This window comes from Monodelphis domestica, chromosome 3, assembly GCF_027887165.1.
Source record: "Monodelphis domestica isolate mMonDom1 chromosome 3, mMonDom1.pri, whole genome shotgun sequence".
NCBI classification, from domain to species: Eukaryota; Metazoa; Chordata; class Mammalia; order Didelphimorphia; family Didelphidae; genus Monodelphis; species Monodelphis domestica.
In genome coordinates this window covers 429,180,012-429,199,017 of record NC_077229.1, presented here as the reverse complement: position 1 = coordinate 429,199,017, position 19,006 = coordinate 429,180,012, and the positions used below count along the sequence as shown (strand labels likewise).

At 36.3% G+C, this 19,006-nt stretch overlaps 1 protein-coding gene across 2 annotated transcripts in view; it reads left to right on the top strand.

Annotated features, from left to right (window-relative positions):
- The first annotated feature begins 6,636 nt into the window (after positions 1-6,636).
- The window catches only part of MBD2 (methyl-CpG binding domain protein 2), a 77,667-nt gene continuing 65,297 nt past the window's right edge, over positions 6,637-19,006 (top strand). The window contains exon 1 of one of the 2 annotated variants that reach the window (XM_056824449.1): positions 6,637-7,340. In XM_056824449.1, coding sequence (XP_056680427.1) covers positions 6,784-7,340 — 557 coding nt within the window. In that variant the 5' untranslated portion in view covers positions 6,637-6,783. The remainder of the gene's footprint in view (positions 7,341-19,006) is intronic. The other variant, XM_001362153.5, reaches the window with a different exon arrangement.

Here is a 19,006-nt window from a genome sequence, read left to right as displayed (position 1 = left end):
TTGTTGATAGCTTTCTCATGGGACATAGAAACCTATCAAAAATATATATGAACAAGACAGCTGTTAATGCTATCATCTTGCAAAAGTCCACAGGAACTGAGACTAAATATCTTGGTGAAAAGGGTGTGCATTACTCATATTCTGGAGGTACATGATGTCTCTTCAGGTCTCCAGAGTCCATTTAGGAAACTTCCTTTTCAAGAACATTAAGTGAATACTACTAGTGGCTTAAAATCTAATACATTCTTCCTAGTTTTATACTTTTTTTTCTAGGCAATTAAACCAAAAAGTACCAATCTTGTCTCCTATCGCCTCAACACTACTATTAAAGCATGCATGCATCTGTGACTAATTTACTACCTGGCATTCACACAAGTTCCAGGCATTGAACACTTTAAAAAGTTTTCTTCAGTTTGTTTCTCTTTCTCTTGTTTTCTCTGCCTTTCAACTCAAGAATTCTTTTTTTTTTCTTGTGAACTTAGTAGTGCAAAGTTCCTCTGTAGTCTCTCCAAGTAGAAGGTAATAAAATCTTTATATAACTGTAAGTATTTGAAGGTATCATTCTGCCTCCTGATATGCAGTGCCAGTAGCATTTAATTTTAGTTGGAAGTTAGGGAAATAGTAGTTGAACTAATTTAGGTGAATCATAAAACTACACTAATTACAGCTTTAAAGTTATTTAGTTGAGGACAAGTTCCTCTTTAGTGTTTTTGATAAGTTCTACTGTTTTGGTTTAGACTCAAGATAGGGAACAATTCACAATTCTGCAAGGAAGGGGGCATTTTGTGGCAATAATATAGTTATCAGTCAAAAATGTAAAGGTTTTCATATAAGCTTAAGAACCATGGTACTTGTATTCTGGGTGACTGTAAAAATGAAGCATGCCCAAAGATTATTTTTTAACATGAAATGGAACTTTTATTTGTAATCAAAACATCAGCTTTGAAATGAATAAAGTGCTGTACTTGAAGCAAGGAAGACCTGGGTTCAAATCCTGTCTTTGATATTTTCTAGATTTGTGACTTTTCTGTACCTCAGTTTCCTCATCTGTAAAATGAGGGGTTTAAGGCTTGATACCCTTAGGTCTTATCCGGCTTTAAATCTAAGATACTTTCATCCTAAGGAGTGTGTGTGTGTGTGTGTGTGTGTGTGTGTGTGTGTGTGTGTGTGTGTGTGTGTGTGTATGATTTATCTAACTTGGGAGACATACAATATATATGCACATTTCCTAAGGTTAAATTTTTTTCTCAATCCAAGCAAAACTCAAATATAGCTTTTATACTTGTCAACAAAATAAGTAATTCTGTGAAGTAATCATGCCTTTAAAGAGTCTTTAAACATTGATTCCAAAATTTATTCTCTTTTCCCTAATAAAAGTCCACATTTATTATTTTTTTTTAATGAAAACTACTTTCTGTTGCATGGCTTTACTAAAACCTTTTCTGGGAAATGTAATGAAAATCATAATAAAGAAAAATGATATATCTTCTAAGAGGTGACAGTTGGCTTTTTAGCATCTGTTTTCACACACCTGTTAGGTGAGAGATCACAGCCTGTTCAGTTTCCATTGTTTGCTTGACTGGTTGATTTCACACAAAACCTTTTCTTGTCCCAACTCTTTTACTTCAATCCAAAGAAGAAACTAACAACACCTTTATAAACGTCATCCTAGGAAAATTGGACTCGGTTTACTTCTCGAAGGAAACTATGTTGCTGTGTTTCTCAGTGCAGCCCAATATATATAGTCTTTTATTCCTGTCACAGAGTTTATTTATAAAGTGTTTTAAGGAAAAGAAAAAAGGCATTAAAAAGATACAAAGTATCCGTACATAGTACTTTCAACATTTTTTACCTAATTGATAGAAGAATTTAACTCATCATCCCAGTACTGTTTTACTCCTAATGGCAGAATAAATTGTTTTCTTTTCTTTTTTTTTCTGGCTTTGATACCAGAAATATTCTGGTGTTATAGAAACTGCTCCTGAAATACCTAAATTGTGCCCCGTTCAACACTAAGTATTGAAGCTGGATCAGCAGGGAACTAACAGATAGAATCTGAAGTGAAAGTTGTAATTTAATCAGGTCAGCCTGCCCCAAGTACATGAGGTTGATCAAATGGAAATTTATACTTTCATTTGCTCCTCAAATGCTACTATATGTTACAGCCACGAATAAAACAGAAAATAGTTGCTCTTTGAACTTCCATGCTACTGAATGTTCTCCTCTGTGATATTGTTAATATTATTAGGTATTTATCTGTACTTGCCTTGTACAATTTACTATTGAATTGAATTGAATTGGTGAAAATAGTCACAGTAGTGGTAATGTTGGTGGTGGGTAGAAATGCCTATTAGTGATTGCAGTGTCTCATCATGTGTGCAATTCTTTGCTTTTAAAAATATTTTTCATAACCACAAACTCTTTTAATCTATAGCCCAGTTGCCCTTTGATTTTTGTCACAACTATAATAAATGTCTACATTTAATATTTTGGGAGATTTCTATCATTTTCACTATTTTACCAATCTGTAAATTACATGGGATATGCTGGTAAATATTTAATGATCAGTCAGCTCTCTTAAAAATGTGTGGATGACACAATTTAAGTTTATATTGAATTATTGACATTTTCTACTTTCTTAAATATAGAAAATAAAAAAATAATAAATCAAGCCATCATTTGTGGCAGGTGCAGATTTCTGAGGTATGAGTGTTCACAATGAAAATTTTTATAACCATCTCTAGTGTCAGTTTGAGCTAGTTGCAACACAGCCCTGGTAAGGCAAATTTCTGATATTGAAATATAAAGGGATGTGCTTCCTCTTCTGTAGTCTTCCCATCTGCCAATCCCATGCTTCAAAGTCCTTTGTTAATCCTGTTTGACTAGATTTTCTCCTTACTTTTTGGACCTCTGAGCCATCTTTTCCCCCCCCTTTCATTGCACACATCTTTTTTTTGTCCCCTTTCCACTTAATTTTGAATTATCTATAATTCTATATTATACTGTTCCATACTGTTTATTCACAATATAATTTAAAGCTATCATGAAGGAACAGAAAATGAATTTTATCATTTCAGAAGTAATTAATTATAATTAAAAAGCCAATGTTATTTTTATCTACTCTAGGATATTTGACACAGTGTATCTGATCTCTTGACAAGTGTTGCGTAAGTTATACATACCCACTGGGTGAGTTTGAATGTAACAGTAGAGTAGTACTTTGGGCCTTTACTTTCACTTTTGACAGCCAGTAAGTACACAGCTTCAAAATCTCACGTTGCTTCTCCTTCTACCCCCTTACCTTGTTTCTTCTTTTTCTTTCTTTTCCTTTCCTATTCATAGCATCCTTTCTGTTTTAGTCACTATATTTTCCTTAAGCCTGAAATGGCTGGCTACCACAGGGTTTGCCAAGAGTTGGGAGTCTAGAGGGCTAATGATGCTAATAGTGTTGGGAATGGGGAAGAAATTGTTCCGGTTTCTTCTTTTTCTCCCCTAAAGCACTGGTTATACCTACCCAGAAAACTCTATTTAATTAAAACTATTCTCTCAGAACATGTAGTTTAATTTGATTTAGTTGATCTTAAATTCTTTGAAATTTTATACTCCAGGTCATTTTGTTGATATGGGTCTACCTTCATGCAACACATATCACAACCATTTATGCATTAATACTGTCTTGGTAAGTTGTTATGACTAAAAAATACATAACCCTGTGGCCAATATGGTGATAGTCGCTTTGTATTTTGACATGTTGATTCATAAATAACATTCCTGGGCCTTTACCTACAGCTTATCTAGTTTGACAGTGCTGGCAAAGCTTCCTCCCCTTTGTTGGTACCTCATTTCCACAAAGAAGAAGAGAGTTTTAGAGGAACAACAGTAATAAAAAGATATAGTAAACGTTATATTATTAGATAGTTCATTTGGAACACTCAGTTTTTCCAATATTCCCCAATACAAATGGGCAATTTAGTAAACTGCTAGCTATCATACTTTTTAATTGTGATAAAGGAGCAAAGTAGCCCATTACTGGTCTCCTAGCGTTGTCATTTGCTATAAGTTTCCCCTCAGGAAAATTATTCAACCTCACTGGATCATAATGTACTCATCTGTAAAATGAGTAGTCTGAATGACATGGTTTCTAAGGTCCCTTCTATGTCTAAATCTATGATCCTATGAGATCACAAGATGTAACTGCAATTCTTCCTGAGGGCTTTTAAAAGTAAGCAATACATTTCCTGGCTCCATTACTTGCTCTCACTCTCATTATCTAATATTCTGGTCAACAAACATTCTTTATTATAAATGTATTACATTCATAGTCAATTCTTGATTAACCTCAAATGAATTAAGTGCTGACTTTTCTTATCTGTGTTCACCAGGGGACTCCTCCCTCACTGATGATATGCTCTATTCCAAGTTCCAGTCTATAGATAGGTTTGGGGAAAAAAATGTGTGGATTAGGTTTAGGAGAAAAGAAGGGTGAGTAAGCATATGTGAATAAATCCACATTTCTGCATTTGAAAGACTAATTTAGAGATGGATAATAGTTGATTGAATTGGCATTGACCTGACCTGAATTTTGAAATACTTCATGTATTTCAAATAAAATAACATTTTCTGACTAGATCATTGACATATGCCTTGAATAGACTCATTTAACAAAATATTTTAAATTATAGAAACATTACCTTTATTTCCCATAGCACATTTTTGACATCCAAAGAAAAACTATATAAGAGAATTAAACAAATACGCATAACATTTTATTCTCCTGCACCATTTCCTTTTATAACTGTGCTTTCAGAATGGTCAGGGTTATGAGTTTGCAATGATATAGACTAATTCTATGCCAAACTTCAAGTCTTTGGCAAAGAGGAAATTGATCATTCAATAAGAAATAGAATCTATTGAGACAAAATACATTTGGTTTTCAGTTTGAATTTAGTTTCAGAAGAGTCTTTAGGAGATCTGGGCATTTCCACTTTGACACAAGGGCTCAGGTCCACACTATTGGAGGTATGGATATAATGATGGGGAGCTAGAATGAAACTTTTCACTAGGTTGCATGTTATAGTGACAAAGATACTGAACAAATAGTCATGTAACAAGACCATCCAATGAAAAGAGGAGAGAGGAGAGAGAGCCAGAATCAGAGTTACTTTCATTTTTAGAAGTCCAATGAGTCATTGACACATTCTGCCCTGAGTTTGTTAAGGGGGTTGCTTCATCATCTTAAATCCAAGTCCTTCATCAGTGAGTCACAAATGACTGGAAATAGACTGGATCTTGCTCTCTCCAAAGGACCCAGCTTCTGAGTCACACGTGGTTGGTCAGAAGCAGGAAGAGCTGCTCTGCCTGTGTTCTAAGGAGTGGTTACCTATGAAGAATACCAGGGTTCCATTATAGCCCAGTCCTAAAAAGGTGGTCAAATCATTAATCACCCCTTTTTCATATGTAAAACAGGGACAAGAATGTTTGTACTTTAGAGTACCTGGTACCTAATTGGTGCTATATGAATGCTAATTGTTATCTAGTTACCTAACCTTTTTGTAGAAAGCATCAAACAAAAAGTGTGGGGTGGTGATTTGCAAGACTTTAGTAGAAATACTCTGGGGCCCTTAGCTTCTTTTTGGTTAGAGTTCAACATATCAAGATACAACTGGGCCAAATGGGAGAGGATCTCTGTCCATCTTCTTTCCCTGATGTCACAGGTGTATCCTCTCTTACCCACCCTCCATCCCACTTCCTAGTTTTAGGAATAATAATTGAATTCACAGTACCATTCCTTGAAAAATGTCAGTCAATAATTGTCCTATGAATCAAAATTCCCCACTCCCCTATATTAGTGTTTTTTCTTATTAAAATGAAGTGACTTGAGGGCTGAGACAATTCCGTTTTTTATATTTGAATCCCTAGAATTAGATTGGCTCACAGCAAGCAATTAATAACTGCTTTCTATTTCATTCATTTAATAGAAATGTTATGAAGAGAACTTCACTCTTAGGACACTCTAGAACCCTTATGGTGTAAAAAAAGCATTGGATAGTAGATTTCGGTTCAAATCCCTATCCTATTTATAGCATGCCCTCTATAAAAAGTTACTTCCCTTCTGCTACGGTCTGTTTCCCTGTCTGTAAAATGAGGGAGTTGGACTAGATGATCACTAAGATCCCTTCCAGTTTTGACACCCTAATCCCATGACCTGGTCAGACTTCTTCAGTGCTCTCTGGACTAGAAAGTCAAGCCCTTTTAAAGTGCTTTCACATCTCAGTGGTGAGAAACAAGATTTGGAGAGAAGGGATAATTCTATACTTGCCAAATTTACTTTTTTTTTAAGTTACAAATTCTCTTGGTCGTTCCTTTATCCATTGAGAATAAACAACACTAAGACCAGCAGATGAGAAGAGACCTCGATCAAATCCTAAAACCATCACATCGACAGCTGCTCCTGGGCCTCAAAACTCTCAGTATAAATTACGCCCGCCCCTCCCCCAACTCAGTCGGGCACGCGCCCGATAGGGAGGTGGGGTAAGTAAGAGGGGGAGAGGCGAAGGGAGGGGCTACGAGGGGGGCGGAGCAACATGGCCGTCCAGAGCACTTGGAGGACCTGAGAGGCGGTGGCCTCGGCCACGCCCCGGGCGGGAGGGTCGCTCTGGTGCGCGCCCGCTCTATGATGCTCGCGCGCGTCTCTCGCGCGCCGCGCCGCGGGCGGGGCGGGTCTCCGGGATTCCAAGGGCTCGGTTACGGAAGAAGCGCAGCGCCGGCTGGGGAGGGGGCTGGATGCGCGCGCACCCGGGGGGAGGCCGCTGCTGCCCGGAGCAGGAGGAGGGGGAGAGCGCGGCGGGCGGCAGCGGCGCTGGCGGCGGCTCCGCCATAGAGCAGGGGGGTCAGGGCAGCGCGCTCGCCCCGTCCCCGGTGAGCGGCGTGCGGAGGGAAGTCGCTCGGGGCGGCGGCGCCGCCGGCTCCGGCCGCGGCCGGGGGCGGTGGAAGCAGGCGGGCCGGGGCGCCGGCGGCGGCAGCGGCGTTTGTGGCCGTGGCCGGGGTCGGGGCCGTGGCCGGGGACGGGGTCGGGGACGGGGCCGGGGCCGCGGCCGTCCCCCGAACGGCGGCGGCGGCGGCAGCGTCGGCTGCGGCGGCAGCAGCGGTGGCGGCGGCGCCCCCCGGCGGGAGCCGGTCCCTTCCCCGTCTGGGAGCGCGGGGCCGGGGCCCAGGGGACCCCGGGCCCCGGAGAGCGGGAAGAGGATGGACTGCCCGGCCCTCCCCCCCGGATGGAAGAAGGAGGAAGTGATCCGAAAATCTGGGCTCAGTGCCGGCAAGAGCGATGTCTACTACTTCAGGTACCGCCCCGGGGGCGGGGGACTAATGTGGGTGGGGGTTCCGAGGGAGGGGAAGGGGATTTGGGCGAAGGAATGAAGGAAGGTGGTGGGATGTAGTGTGAGGACCAAGGACAGGGGCGCGAGCGAGCACCAGGGACAGGGGCCTTAGGTCAAGGGTCAGGATTAGTGGCCTAGGACTGAGGGCAGGCTGTGACAGCTGTGTGGATTTGGACGTGAGGACTGAGGCTTGGCTTGGATAGCGTGGTGCTAGTTTTAGGATCTGCTGGAGCCTTTGGCTAAGATATAGGAGACTAGAGAAGAGCAAAGTCCGGGAGCCCTTTATACTTTGAAGGAGGGCAGTTAGGGCATGTGGTTTTTACAGACCACAAGAAGTTAGGTTTGAAGAGAGGTGAGTTAGGCTACTGTGGTTGTCCAGTTAGGCCACTGAAGGGTTAAAAGAAGGTGCTGTTCACCAGAACTGTAGATCCAAGTCACTATTGGCTACCATCCCAGTCAGCCACAGATTAATCACAGGAGTGTTTAATCATACACATGTGGAAATACTAGGTGTGTGTACAGACCCACACACATATATGTATGTATGTGTATATATAGTAACAGAGTTTTAGTTATTTGTACCATTCAGGGAAGTTTCACAGATTAACTAGTATAGAATGTTTAGTGTTACTTTTTTATTCTTTAATATAGAACAGGATTGTTCTCCTTTGAAACTCAAGTAGCAAAGTTTTAGTGGTTCAGAGGAGCAACATAATCTTCCCAGTATGGATGAGCAGCAGAAAAGAACCTTTCTAGAGCCTTTGGGCTATGAGTTGTCTCTAAAACAGTTCAATGGAATAATTTGAGAGCAATTTCTCCTTCCTTGTTCTCATTTTTAAAAAATCAGTTAAGTTCATTTAGCTCGCTAAAAATGAATTAGTTTTAAATCTTTGTAAACTGGTGGGTAATTAATTACCCATATCTCCAGAAAAGATTGCTCAATTTTTCTTGGCAGTTTTTTCAAGAATTTAGTAACATTTACCATCAGGAAGTTTTTTATCCCCTTATGAAATCCAGTAGAAATTGAGAATAGTTAATCAGCATCTTTTGCTTTATTACAGTACTCAATGATAATTATTTAATCACCTCTTAACTACTTCTTTATTCAAGCTAAAGAATTCCCTTTTCACCTTTAAAAAATAATCTTCTTTGGACCCTGTTAGTCATACAGTGTCTACATGCATGTTAGACTTGATGACTTAATAAGTCCAGGCAACAAAGCAGCTATGTCTTATGATGTCAGTGGAACTACTTCACAATAGGTAATTCTATTTTTTGCCCACAGTCTTCAGTTAGTGGAACAATAAAAATGAATGTATTACATTTAATGACAATTTTTAGTATTCTATTTTAGTAAATTAAATTTTTTCCCTCTCAGAGAATGGTTTTATATTAAATTAGAATGTTGGTACTTCCTAAGAATTTCATGAAGTGGGGTTGAATTTTGTGATTTTTGTTTTCTGGCTTTGACATCCACTTAGTTATGATCTTTTTGAAGATGCATCTTTTGTGTCACTATTTGATGAAACTGGGACAGATGTAGAGTTTTTCAAGATATATGTCAGGGTATGTTTGCTGATTCTAATTTGCTGATGGATGGCTAGCATATTTAAATATAAAGTATTATTTCATGGTAGTTGGTAATTATTGATTAATTTTTCCTTATCACATAATCCACTCCTTATATAGAGAAACAAAAAAGTCAGCATTTCAGCAAATCTTAATTCATGGAGTTGTTTAGGAGGAAATATAGCAATAGATAGCATTCTGTCATCTGGTCTGACTCCACTGGTCTTGAAACAACAAAAAGACAATGAAAAACTGTTTTAAACAAGCATATGATGTCATTTTACTAGACATTTTATTATTCCCATCAACAAACATATATGTTTATCTCCTAGAAAGAATGTGCACTTTCAATAAAAGATTATACAAAATTCCTTATTGTTAGAAAATATTTCTTAACCTCTGTAAATTCATTCTAGTAAAATATTGCTTTCAGGGCCAATTATAATGATTATTCTGGCTTCCTAAGTATCAGAATGCTGGCCTTCCACTTTTCTATTAGATTCTTCTGGGTATCTTCTTCTAGATGGTACACACAATATGCTATGAACTGTACTTTGTTGAGATTGAACAAGCTGTTAAATTTGACAGGAATTACTGTGCCCAATATTGAACTCTTATAGAGCTAGTCAACCAGCAAGTGTCCTCAATAGAAAATCTTTAACTTTGAACTTCTTTTCCTGTGGTATTCCCCAGTGAAATATTTTATTTGCTTTAAAGTGAGGTATTTATTCAAACTGCCTTTTGGTTAAGAAGCCCACATTATTTTAGTGTAAGAGTTATTTAAATAATGACCAGTTGTGGATATCTTTTTAAAAATATGCTGTAACTTTTAGTTACCTTACTTTTTTGTACAATATTGGAATAAAAGTGATGGAAAGAACATATATGAAATTATAATTTTACTGATTTTCAAAATTATGTGAAGACTAAAAGTAAAGCTAGTCTAGTTTCTATTTGTTCTTTTAAAATAAAGCAATTTTGTTCATGATATTGGCAATCTTTGTGTTCCTGCTCCAAATTGATTTCTACTACAAAGTATTCAGTTCAAGCAGCCACAAAGTATTAAATATGGTATCTTAATTTTATTAAATTCCAAAGTATGTGCTTGTCATATACATAGTATGTGCTGTGTATACAGCATATCTGTGATATTACAGACATGTATACCAGTCACTTTTTATAACAACTTCCTATTTTAATACTGTTGTTAGTTTTAGTTAGGAAGGAGAAATTCTTTTGTAAGAGTTTATTTTTATTTGACTTGCTAGTAATAATGCCCATTATATCTCCTCCCAAGTCAATATTGATTTTCCCTTCCTTTATCCTCATATCCTACCTGAGGTTTACCATTCCCCACCCATCCCATACCCATGGCATCTGCTATAAGACTAGGTAATTTGATCTATAGAAAGGAGTAGGGTGTGTTTGGTGGGGTAAGAGTTAATTATGAGTGGTAATTTGAACACCTGCATACATTGTTCATGCAGATGTTAAACTCTGATGTAGTAGCCCCAAGCGAGATTGATTTTTAACATGAAATCAATGTTTGTTAAAAGGGTATGGTTGGCACTTGTTGATTGAACAAAAAAATACATTATTTATGACAGTTTTCAGTTGTGGAACAATTTGAACTCTTCCTATAGACTACTAGGTTTCACTAGGAACTATGCCTTTGTTTGTCAAGTAATAGGACATGTCAGTATTATTGATATTACATTAACTGACATGATATCATCAGGCTTTATTTTTTAAAGGGGTGTTTTTTTTTTAGGACTGTGGAAAAACATTTTTATTCTTTATTTCTGCTGTTAGTCAACAGGCATCTATTAAGTGCTTGCTATATGAAAGGTACTCTGCTAAGTGCACTATTCTAATAGTTTCCAAGCTGATCATCCTTACTGTAGTTTTTAAATTCTGCATATCACTGTAAGATTATTTTTTTCTAAAACATCTCATGTCATCTGTGTATATAAAAAATGTATAGTAGCTCCCTACTGCTTACAACAGCAAGTCTGAATTTGCTGATGCAGAACTATCAATTACTGTCCCCTAAAAAAGACCCCGGAATAACTGGATGTTCTTTGAAGCTAATAAACTCATGCCCCTCTGTTGTTAACAAAATGATGGATCTAATTTTCTTTTTCTTTTAAAAAATTTACTTAGAATATTTTTCCATGGTTACATGATTCATGATTTTTCCCACCCTATTCCCTCCCCGTCTTGGAGCTGACAAGCAATTCCACTGGTTTAGACATGTATCATTGTTCAAAACCTGTTTCATGTTATATTTGCAGTAGAAAAACTTCAAAATTCCAATCATATCCCTATCAAACCACTTGATCGATCATATGTTTTTATTCTGAATTTCTGTTTCCACAGTTCTTTCTTTGGATGTGGGTAACATTCTTTCTCATCAGTCCCTCTGGATTGTCCTGGGATATTGCATTGCTGCTAGAAGGGAAAGTCTATTACATGCAACTGTGCCACAGTGTCTCAGTCTCTGTGTACAATATTCTCCTGGTTCTGCTCCTTTTGCTCTACATCAATTTCTGGACGTCTTTCCAGTTCACATAGAAATCTTCCACTTCATTATTCCTTTCAGCACAATAGTATTCCATCATCATCAGATACCACAATTTGTTCAGTCATTCCTCAATCGATGGATACCCCCTGATTTTCCAATTATTTGCCACTACAAAGAGGAGGCTATGAATATATTTGTACAAGTCATTTTCCTTATTATCTCTTTGGGGTACAAACCCAGCAGTGGTATGGCTAGATCAAAAGGCAGGCATTCTTTTAAAGCTCTTAGTGAATAATTCCAAATTGCCTTCTAGAATGGTTGGACCAATTCACAAGTACACCAGCAGTGTATTAATGTCCCAATTTTACCATATCCCCTCCACCATTTATCACTTTCTTTTGCTGCCATATTGGCCTGTCTGCTAGGTGTGAGGTGGTACCTCATTGTTGTTGTAATTTGCATTTCTCTAATCAGGAGGGATTTCTAACACTTTTTCATGTGCTTTTTGATAGTTTTGATTCCTTCAGATGAAAACTGCCTATTTATGTCCCTTGACCATTTGTCGATTAGGGAATGGCTCGATATTTTGTAAATTTAACTTAGTTCTTTATATATTTGGGAAATTAAACCTTTGTCAGAGAGTTTTGTTATAAAACTGTTTTCCCATTTTGTTGCTTTCTTTCTAATTTTGGTTGCACTGGGTTTGTTGTTTTTTTTTGGTACAAAACTTTTTAAATTTGATATAATCATTCATTTTACATTTTGTAATGTGTTCTATCTCAAATTCCTTCCTTTCCCACAGATCTGACAGGTATACTATTCTTTGTTCACTGAATTTACTTATAATTTCCTTCTTTATATTTAAGTCATTTACCGATTCTGAATTTATCTTGGTATAGGGTGTAAGATGTTGATCTAAATTTTATTTTTCCCATACTGTTTTCCAATTTTCCCAGAAGTTTTTGTCAAATGGTGAGTTCTTATCCCAAAAGCTGGGATCTTTGGATTGATCAAACATTAGCTTGCTGAGGTCATTTACTCCTAATCTATTCTATTGATCCACCCTTCTGTCTTTTAGCCAGTATCATATTGTTTTGATGACCACTGCTTTAGAGTACAGTTTAATATCTACTATTGCTAGATCCCAATCCTTCACATTTTTTCATTATTTCCCTTGATATTCTTGATCTTTTGTTCTTACAGATGAACTTTGTTTTAATTTTTTCTAATTCTACAGAAAAGTTTTTTGGTAGTTTTATAGGTATGGCACTGAATAAGCAGATTAGTTTGGGTAGGATTGTCATTTTTATTATATTAACTTGACCTTCTGATGAGCAATTAATGTTTTTCCAATTATTTAGATCTAGTTTTAATTGTGTGAAAAGTGTTTTGTAATTGTGTCCATGTAATTCTACTGTGTTTGTCTTGGCAGATAGATTCCTAAATATTTTATATTGTCTAGAGTGATTTTTGGATCTTATTTTCAATTTAGCAGACATTTTATCTGTCATGTCCTAATGGAAAAAAGGAAGTAGAATACAAGGCCCTGCCCTTGATTTTATAGTTTTATATGAATTGCCCTAACACAAGGCTGAATGTGATAAAATGCAAAGGATAGAGCCATATAATATAAAAACAATAAATTTGAGGCAGTATGGCTTTTTTAGTGTGGGGAGTACATTGAGGAAAGCTTAATGGATGGAGGCTTGCCTGATTTAAACATGGAAGGAAGGAAAGATTTCAAATACACAAAGCTACAGGGAAGGGAAGAATCCATTGTTAATATGGTGTGTTTGTTGGGGAATGGAAGGAGATTGTGAGGAAAAGTTTGGCGATAGAAGAGGCAAGGAGGAGATTGATGACAGTGAGTCATCTGGTTTGGCCAAAATATAAAGTATATGAAAGGGAATCCTGTGGGAAAGATCGGTTCCTTCCAGCCAGGTTGTAAAAAGTCATGACTTATTGGGCTGAAGAGTTTAATATAATTTGGTAGACAATTGTCATTTGCTGAAGAGTATTAAGGAGAAGAATGTAGTCTGAATACTTTCCTTGGTCAAGAGGCTTAGGCTCAAATCCTAGCCAAGACACTTTTTAGTTGTGTTAGTCATAGTTATTTCTTGACTTCTTATTTTTTTTAAGAATCTTAGTTTTTTCACCTGTAAAATGATATAATACTAGCATTATTTACTTCAGAGTTGTGTGGTAAAACACTTTGTAAACCTTAATTTTCTTATATACATTTGAATTATTGATATTAGTAGAAATCTTATTTAATTGGAATAAGACATGAGAAAAATTACTCTTCAGTGTAAAGGTTGGATTGGAGAGAGGAAAACCAGTTATGAGACTATTATTGTCATCTAGAAGAGAGGTAATAAGGTCTGAATTAGGGTAGTGGCAGTGGGAGTAGAAAAAAAGGACAAATGTCTGTCAGTTAGCAAGTATCTATTAAGCACTTACTATATTCCTGACACCATGTGTACTGGGTACACAATGATTGTGTAGGCAAATTGATAGGGACTTGGCAACTAATTGAATCAAAACTAAATTGAAGGTTTCACGCTAAGATAGTTTAGAGGTTTCTGGTGCCCTCAACAGGCTTAGAAGAGTTAGAGGGAAAACCAAGTTGGAGGGTAATATTGAGTTTGAGGAGTCTGAACATCTAATTGGAGATATTCTGCAGACTTTTGAAAATAAAGGTACTCAAGCAGTAGAGGTTGCACATCATCTACATAGATGTCATAATTAAAGATACGGGGAGTAATCAAGACAATCAAAGGAAAGAAAGGGGAAAAAGAAGAGGTTAGAAACAAAGATTTAGGAAGCATGCTTATATAAGATGAGAGTTATGTGAGTAGCCTACAAAGTAGAGGGATTGATCTTAGAGATAGGAGAACTAATAAAATATGGTGTTTTAAAAGTTGAAGGAGAGGAGTAACAAGAAAGAGAAGGTGAATCAGCAATGTCAGAATGCTGCAGAACAGTCAAAGGGAATGAGGGTTGAAAAAGGTCCATTGAATTTGACCCTAAACCACCTTGGAATAAGTAGTTTCAGTAGAAGTGTGGGGAAAGAAACTAGGTTGCTACAGATTGAAGGGGTGGCATGGGAATGGAGGCAAGGAACATTAACTATAAGTTTGGAAGTAACCTGGCATAGAAAAGAGGACAGTAACTTTAGAAATGATGTAAAGTCAAGGTATTTTAACTTTATTTTAATGAAGCTCTGTATCTACTAAAGTCACATGATGGTAACTGAATTTTTAAAGATTGTGCTAGTAGAACACAGACCTTAATCGGTTCTATCAAGTTATCAAAAGACTTTGAGTAGAGGTCTGATGATAAACAATATGTCTACTATTCAAGGACAAAAGAAGCCAAGTTCAGAAAGAATTATTGCTAGAGTGGATATGGAACAGTACATTTTTTAATTAGAGGAACTCTTGAAGACTGTCTTCTTTTATAGAAGTCTAAATTGGTGGAGATTACCCATGTCATTGAAATTTCATAACCTTGAAGAAATGTACCATTGAAAAGAGGGAATAACGTGTGTTATTATATAGATGGAGAGGAAGAAACCATTGGACAGGGATTGATGGAATATATATCAGAAAGAGGAAGTGATTGTTGGTGAAAGGATCTGTAGGGAATGGATCAAAGATATAGTGGAAGTGGGATAATTCCTTTAATAGGAACATCTCTTTTGATATTGGAGGGTAGAGGATCCTAGGTAAGGACATAATAGAAGTTTTGGGAAATGAAGAAGGCTTAGAAGAAACTTAAGTTAAAGAATTGCCTAACTCTGAGGTATCAAAATTTTTGCCTGTAGCCTAAACCCAATGAAAATATAATTGGGAAATATTAGCAAGATAAATAAAAATGCAATAATACATTTATTATTGTTAATATGCAGTTTTCTAAGTCAATATGTAGCCTCAGGGATCCTTATATAGATTTTAGTGGTCCCCTTTTCTGTTTGAATTTGACATCACTGGCCCAGGTGATCTTAGAGGTGAGATTGTTTGATGAAATAGAATGGAGTAGGGGAAAAAAGAAAGGAATATATGAAATAGCCCTGGTGGGTAATATGTCAATGAATGATATTTAGACAAATTGTTGCATAACAATTTAGGTCCAGTTGATAGAAAAAAATAGCATAAATCTGAGGAAGAGTAAATCAATGTGATTTTGTGATTATTTTCTTCCAGTAGTATTTGTCTCTTGGAGCAGAGATTGTCAGGTTTGATTTCATTATTACAATTAATGATGTTCTTGGAAGCAAAAGGGAAAATCAAAATATCCTCCAAGTACCTAGAATATTAGATACAATTCTTGAGTTATAACAATGACATTGGAGATGGTTTAGAGGAGAACCTTACATGAGGACAGATTAAAACAATGTGAATTATTAATTCAGTGAAGATGAAGGCAGAAAGCAAAGATGTGATTGATATCTATGATAAAAAAATAGTATGAAAAGACCCAGGGATGAGAAAGCGACTGAAGGTACATGAAAGAGAAGGTGATTGTTGAAGTTGGATCCTAGAAGAGGTAGAAGAGTGGTAGATTTATGTATCTAATTCTAGAGGAATTAGCCTTTTCAAAGAGTTGGAATGCCTTAATCCTCTGGTGACATGAGGAAAGGAGTAGAGAGAAAACGAATGATAGAGAAATTTTGAAGGGAAAGGAGAGGTAAAGGTCTTCCATTGCTCAAGAACATAGGTTTTAAATATGGAAATTGAATTCTAGTTAGGGACTTAAGAGGAAAAGGAATGGAACAGTATTATAGGGATATGAAATATAGGATTCATAATAGCATAAAGGAGTTGTAAAGCATCTGTGAGGGCCCAACTGAGGCCATGCTCCATAGATTTGTAGTTTATGGCTTCAAATTGATCTCGACCAAACACAAAAAGAAAAATCAGATGGTGGTGCTTATTCAGATAGTATTTGCAGGTTGGGATTGCTTTGATTGGAGTTTGAGAGATCAAAGGATTTGAGATGTTAGAGCATTAAAGTGCCAACTTAATACCAAGTATGGAGGTAAGTAGAACGAGGGTAGACTGGTAGAATAAAGATGGAACAAGAGATGACAACATGCCATGATAAGGGCAAAGATATGACTTTCTATCAGTGAGTGAGTAGGAAAAGTGGAAGGAAAGAACATGCATTTATCAAGTGCTGTTTATATGTTACACTCTGTGCTAAGTGCTGTACAAGTATTTTCTCATTTAATCCTCACAACAACTCTGAGGAGTAGTTTTATTATCTTTATTTTTACAGATGAGGAAAATGAGGCAAGACAATGGTTAAGTGATTTGCCTAGGGCCATACATTTAGTATGAGGCATGATTTGTCATCTAATACTGTTTATCTACTATAAAATCTATCTTCCTCTAGGAAATGAACCTAGATGAGTTTTAAGATTCCTTTCAGTTCAGATTGTTCAATTGGAGAGTATAACTCTCAGGACTTTGCTGGTCTTGTACCCTGAAGGAATGATAATCAAGTTATTACAATGAAGTAGGATAGAGATTGAGAGATTGGATAGTTCATGTTTTAGGGTGGTCATCAAGTAGATATTGAAGTTTATAAGGATTAGAAGTACTTATTATGGTCAGAAAAAATGTAAGTAATTTCTACCAGTTAATAAAATGTGGAAAGGTATAAGAAAGTAATTTCCCTAAACTCTGGAAGGATGTTTTAGAGAGTTGGAACAAAAATACCAAGGAGTTAAAATAGTATAATTTCTTCAAGTTTGATATTCTGGAGATGCTTAACTTTTAAAGGTGTTTATAGAAACAGTTTATCTGTATTTTCTAGAGTCAGGAGAATAGGTATTTAGTATAACTAAATTAAAGCAAGCAAGTAGTACTGTTATTAAAATTATCAGTGAAATTACCTCAGAATTTGAAAACTCAATACACATGCCATTTTTCTTTTCTAGAAGAGGACCTTTACCTTTCTTGTTCAAAATTAGAAGTGAATCTTCTCTGGATCAAAGAGCAGTTATCTATTATTAAACTTCTGGAAATTCAGAAAGAGATTTACGAATTTGCCATTAAAGTCTTGTTAAGCTAATCTTAGTGGCATATGCCATGAGATTAACATATATATTATATATGAGACTTTTTAATGAGTTCCTTTAGGTACTTGCCTAATTAAATCCTCTTGTATATGACAAAAACTGATCTTGTTCAGGATTACATTTTTCCACTTCATTCTGTTAACTTTGTTTAGTCTTATTTGGAAAAAATTAATGATAATACTTATTCCACACAACTGCTTAAATTAATTTGCAATCATCTTGGCATAAATTCCATGACTTCTGCAATTGATTTTTTGCTCTGTTGGTCTAAAACATTTTCTCTACTGATACCCAAGCAATTTAGAATTTAAAAAAAAGTTCTCAAAAATTCTAAGCCCAAAACAAAGATGTCAGCAAAACTGTATGTGACAAAAACAAACTTGAACCATACCTCTTAAATTTCTTGTTCTCTACATTGTGCAGTTAGGCTCCTTGGTATAGTTTTTGTAGTTGATTATGGAACATGAGGGAAACATGAGATATGTGGGAGAGAACAGGGTCATTTTTCTTCATAATTGTGTGCTTATCTCATATCTTTAAAATATATATTTAGATATTTCATTAAGTAAATCCTAATTATATTATAATTATATGCATATAATTATAATCCTAATTATGTATAACTTTTTAAATATTCAGTTAAAACATTTTGAATTTCAAGCTCCTCTATCCCTTTCCCTATCATTGAGAAGGCAAGTAATTTCATATTGATTATAATTTAAAGTTATGCAAAATATTTCCGTATTAGCCATGTTGGAAAAGAAAACAGGAAAATTAAAGAAACAAAAGTATGCTTTCAATCTACATTCAGAGTGTATCAGTTCTGTTTTGGAGGCAGATAGCATTTTTCATCATTGGCCCTTTGGAATTGTCCTCAACAATTATCTTGATCAGAGTAGCTAGATCTTTCACAATTGATCATCCTTACAATATTGTTGTTATTATGTACAATGTTCTCCTGATTCTGCTCATGTCACTTTGCAACAGTTCATGTAAGTCTTCCCAGGTTTTGTTGTTGTTGTTGTTGTTGTTGAAAGCAGCCTGCTTTATATGACAAAAGAGCAAAATGACAAATGTTGGAGGGAATGGAGAAAAATGGAAATACTACTACATTGTTGGGGGTACTGTGAACTGTTCCAACCATTTTGGAGAGCCATTTTGAATTACAACCAGAAAATTATAAAACTTGCATATACTTTTTCTGGGAGATGAGGGAAAAAGGAGAAAGACCTTATATGTTCCAAAATTTATAGCAGCTTTTTTTTTTTTTGTCATGGCAAAGAACTGGAAACTGAGGGAATGCCCATCATTTGGGGAATGACTAAACAAATTATATATTATTATGTTGGAATACTACTCCATCATAAGAAAGGATGAGCAGGCTAATTAAAAAAAAACAAACTTGTAAAGAACTACATGGGATAATTGAGCAGCAAAAATGAATAGAACCAA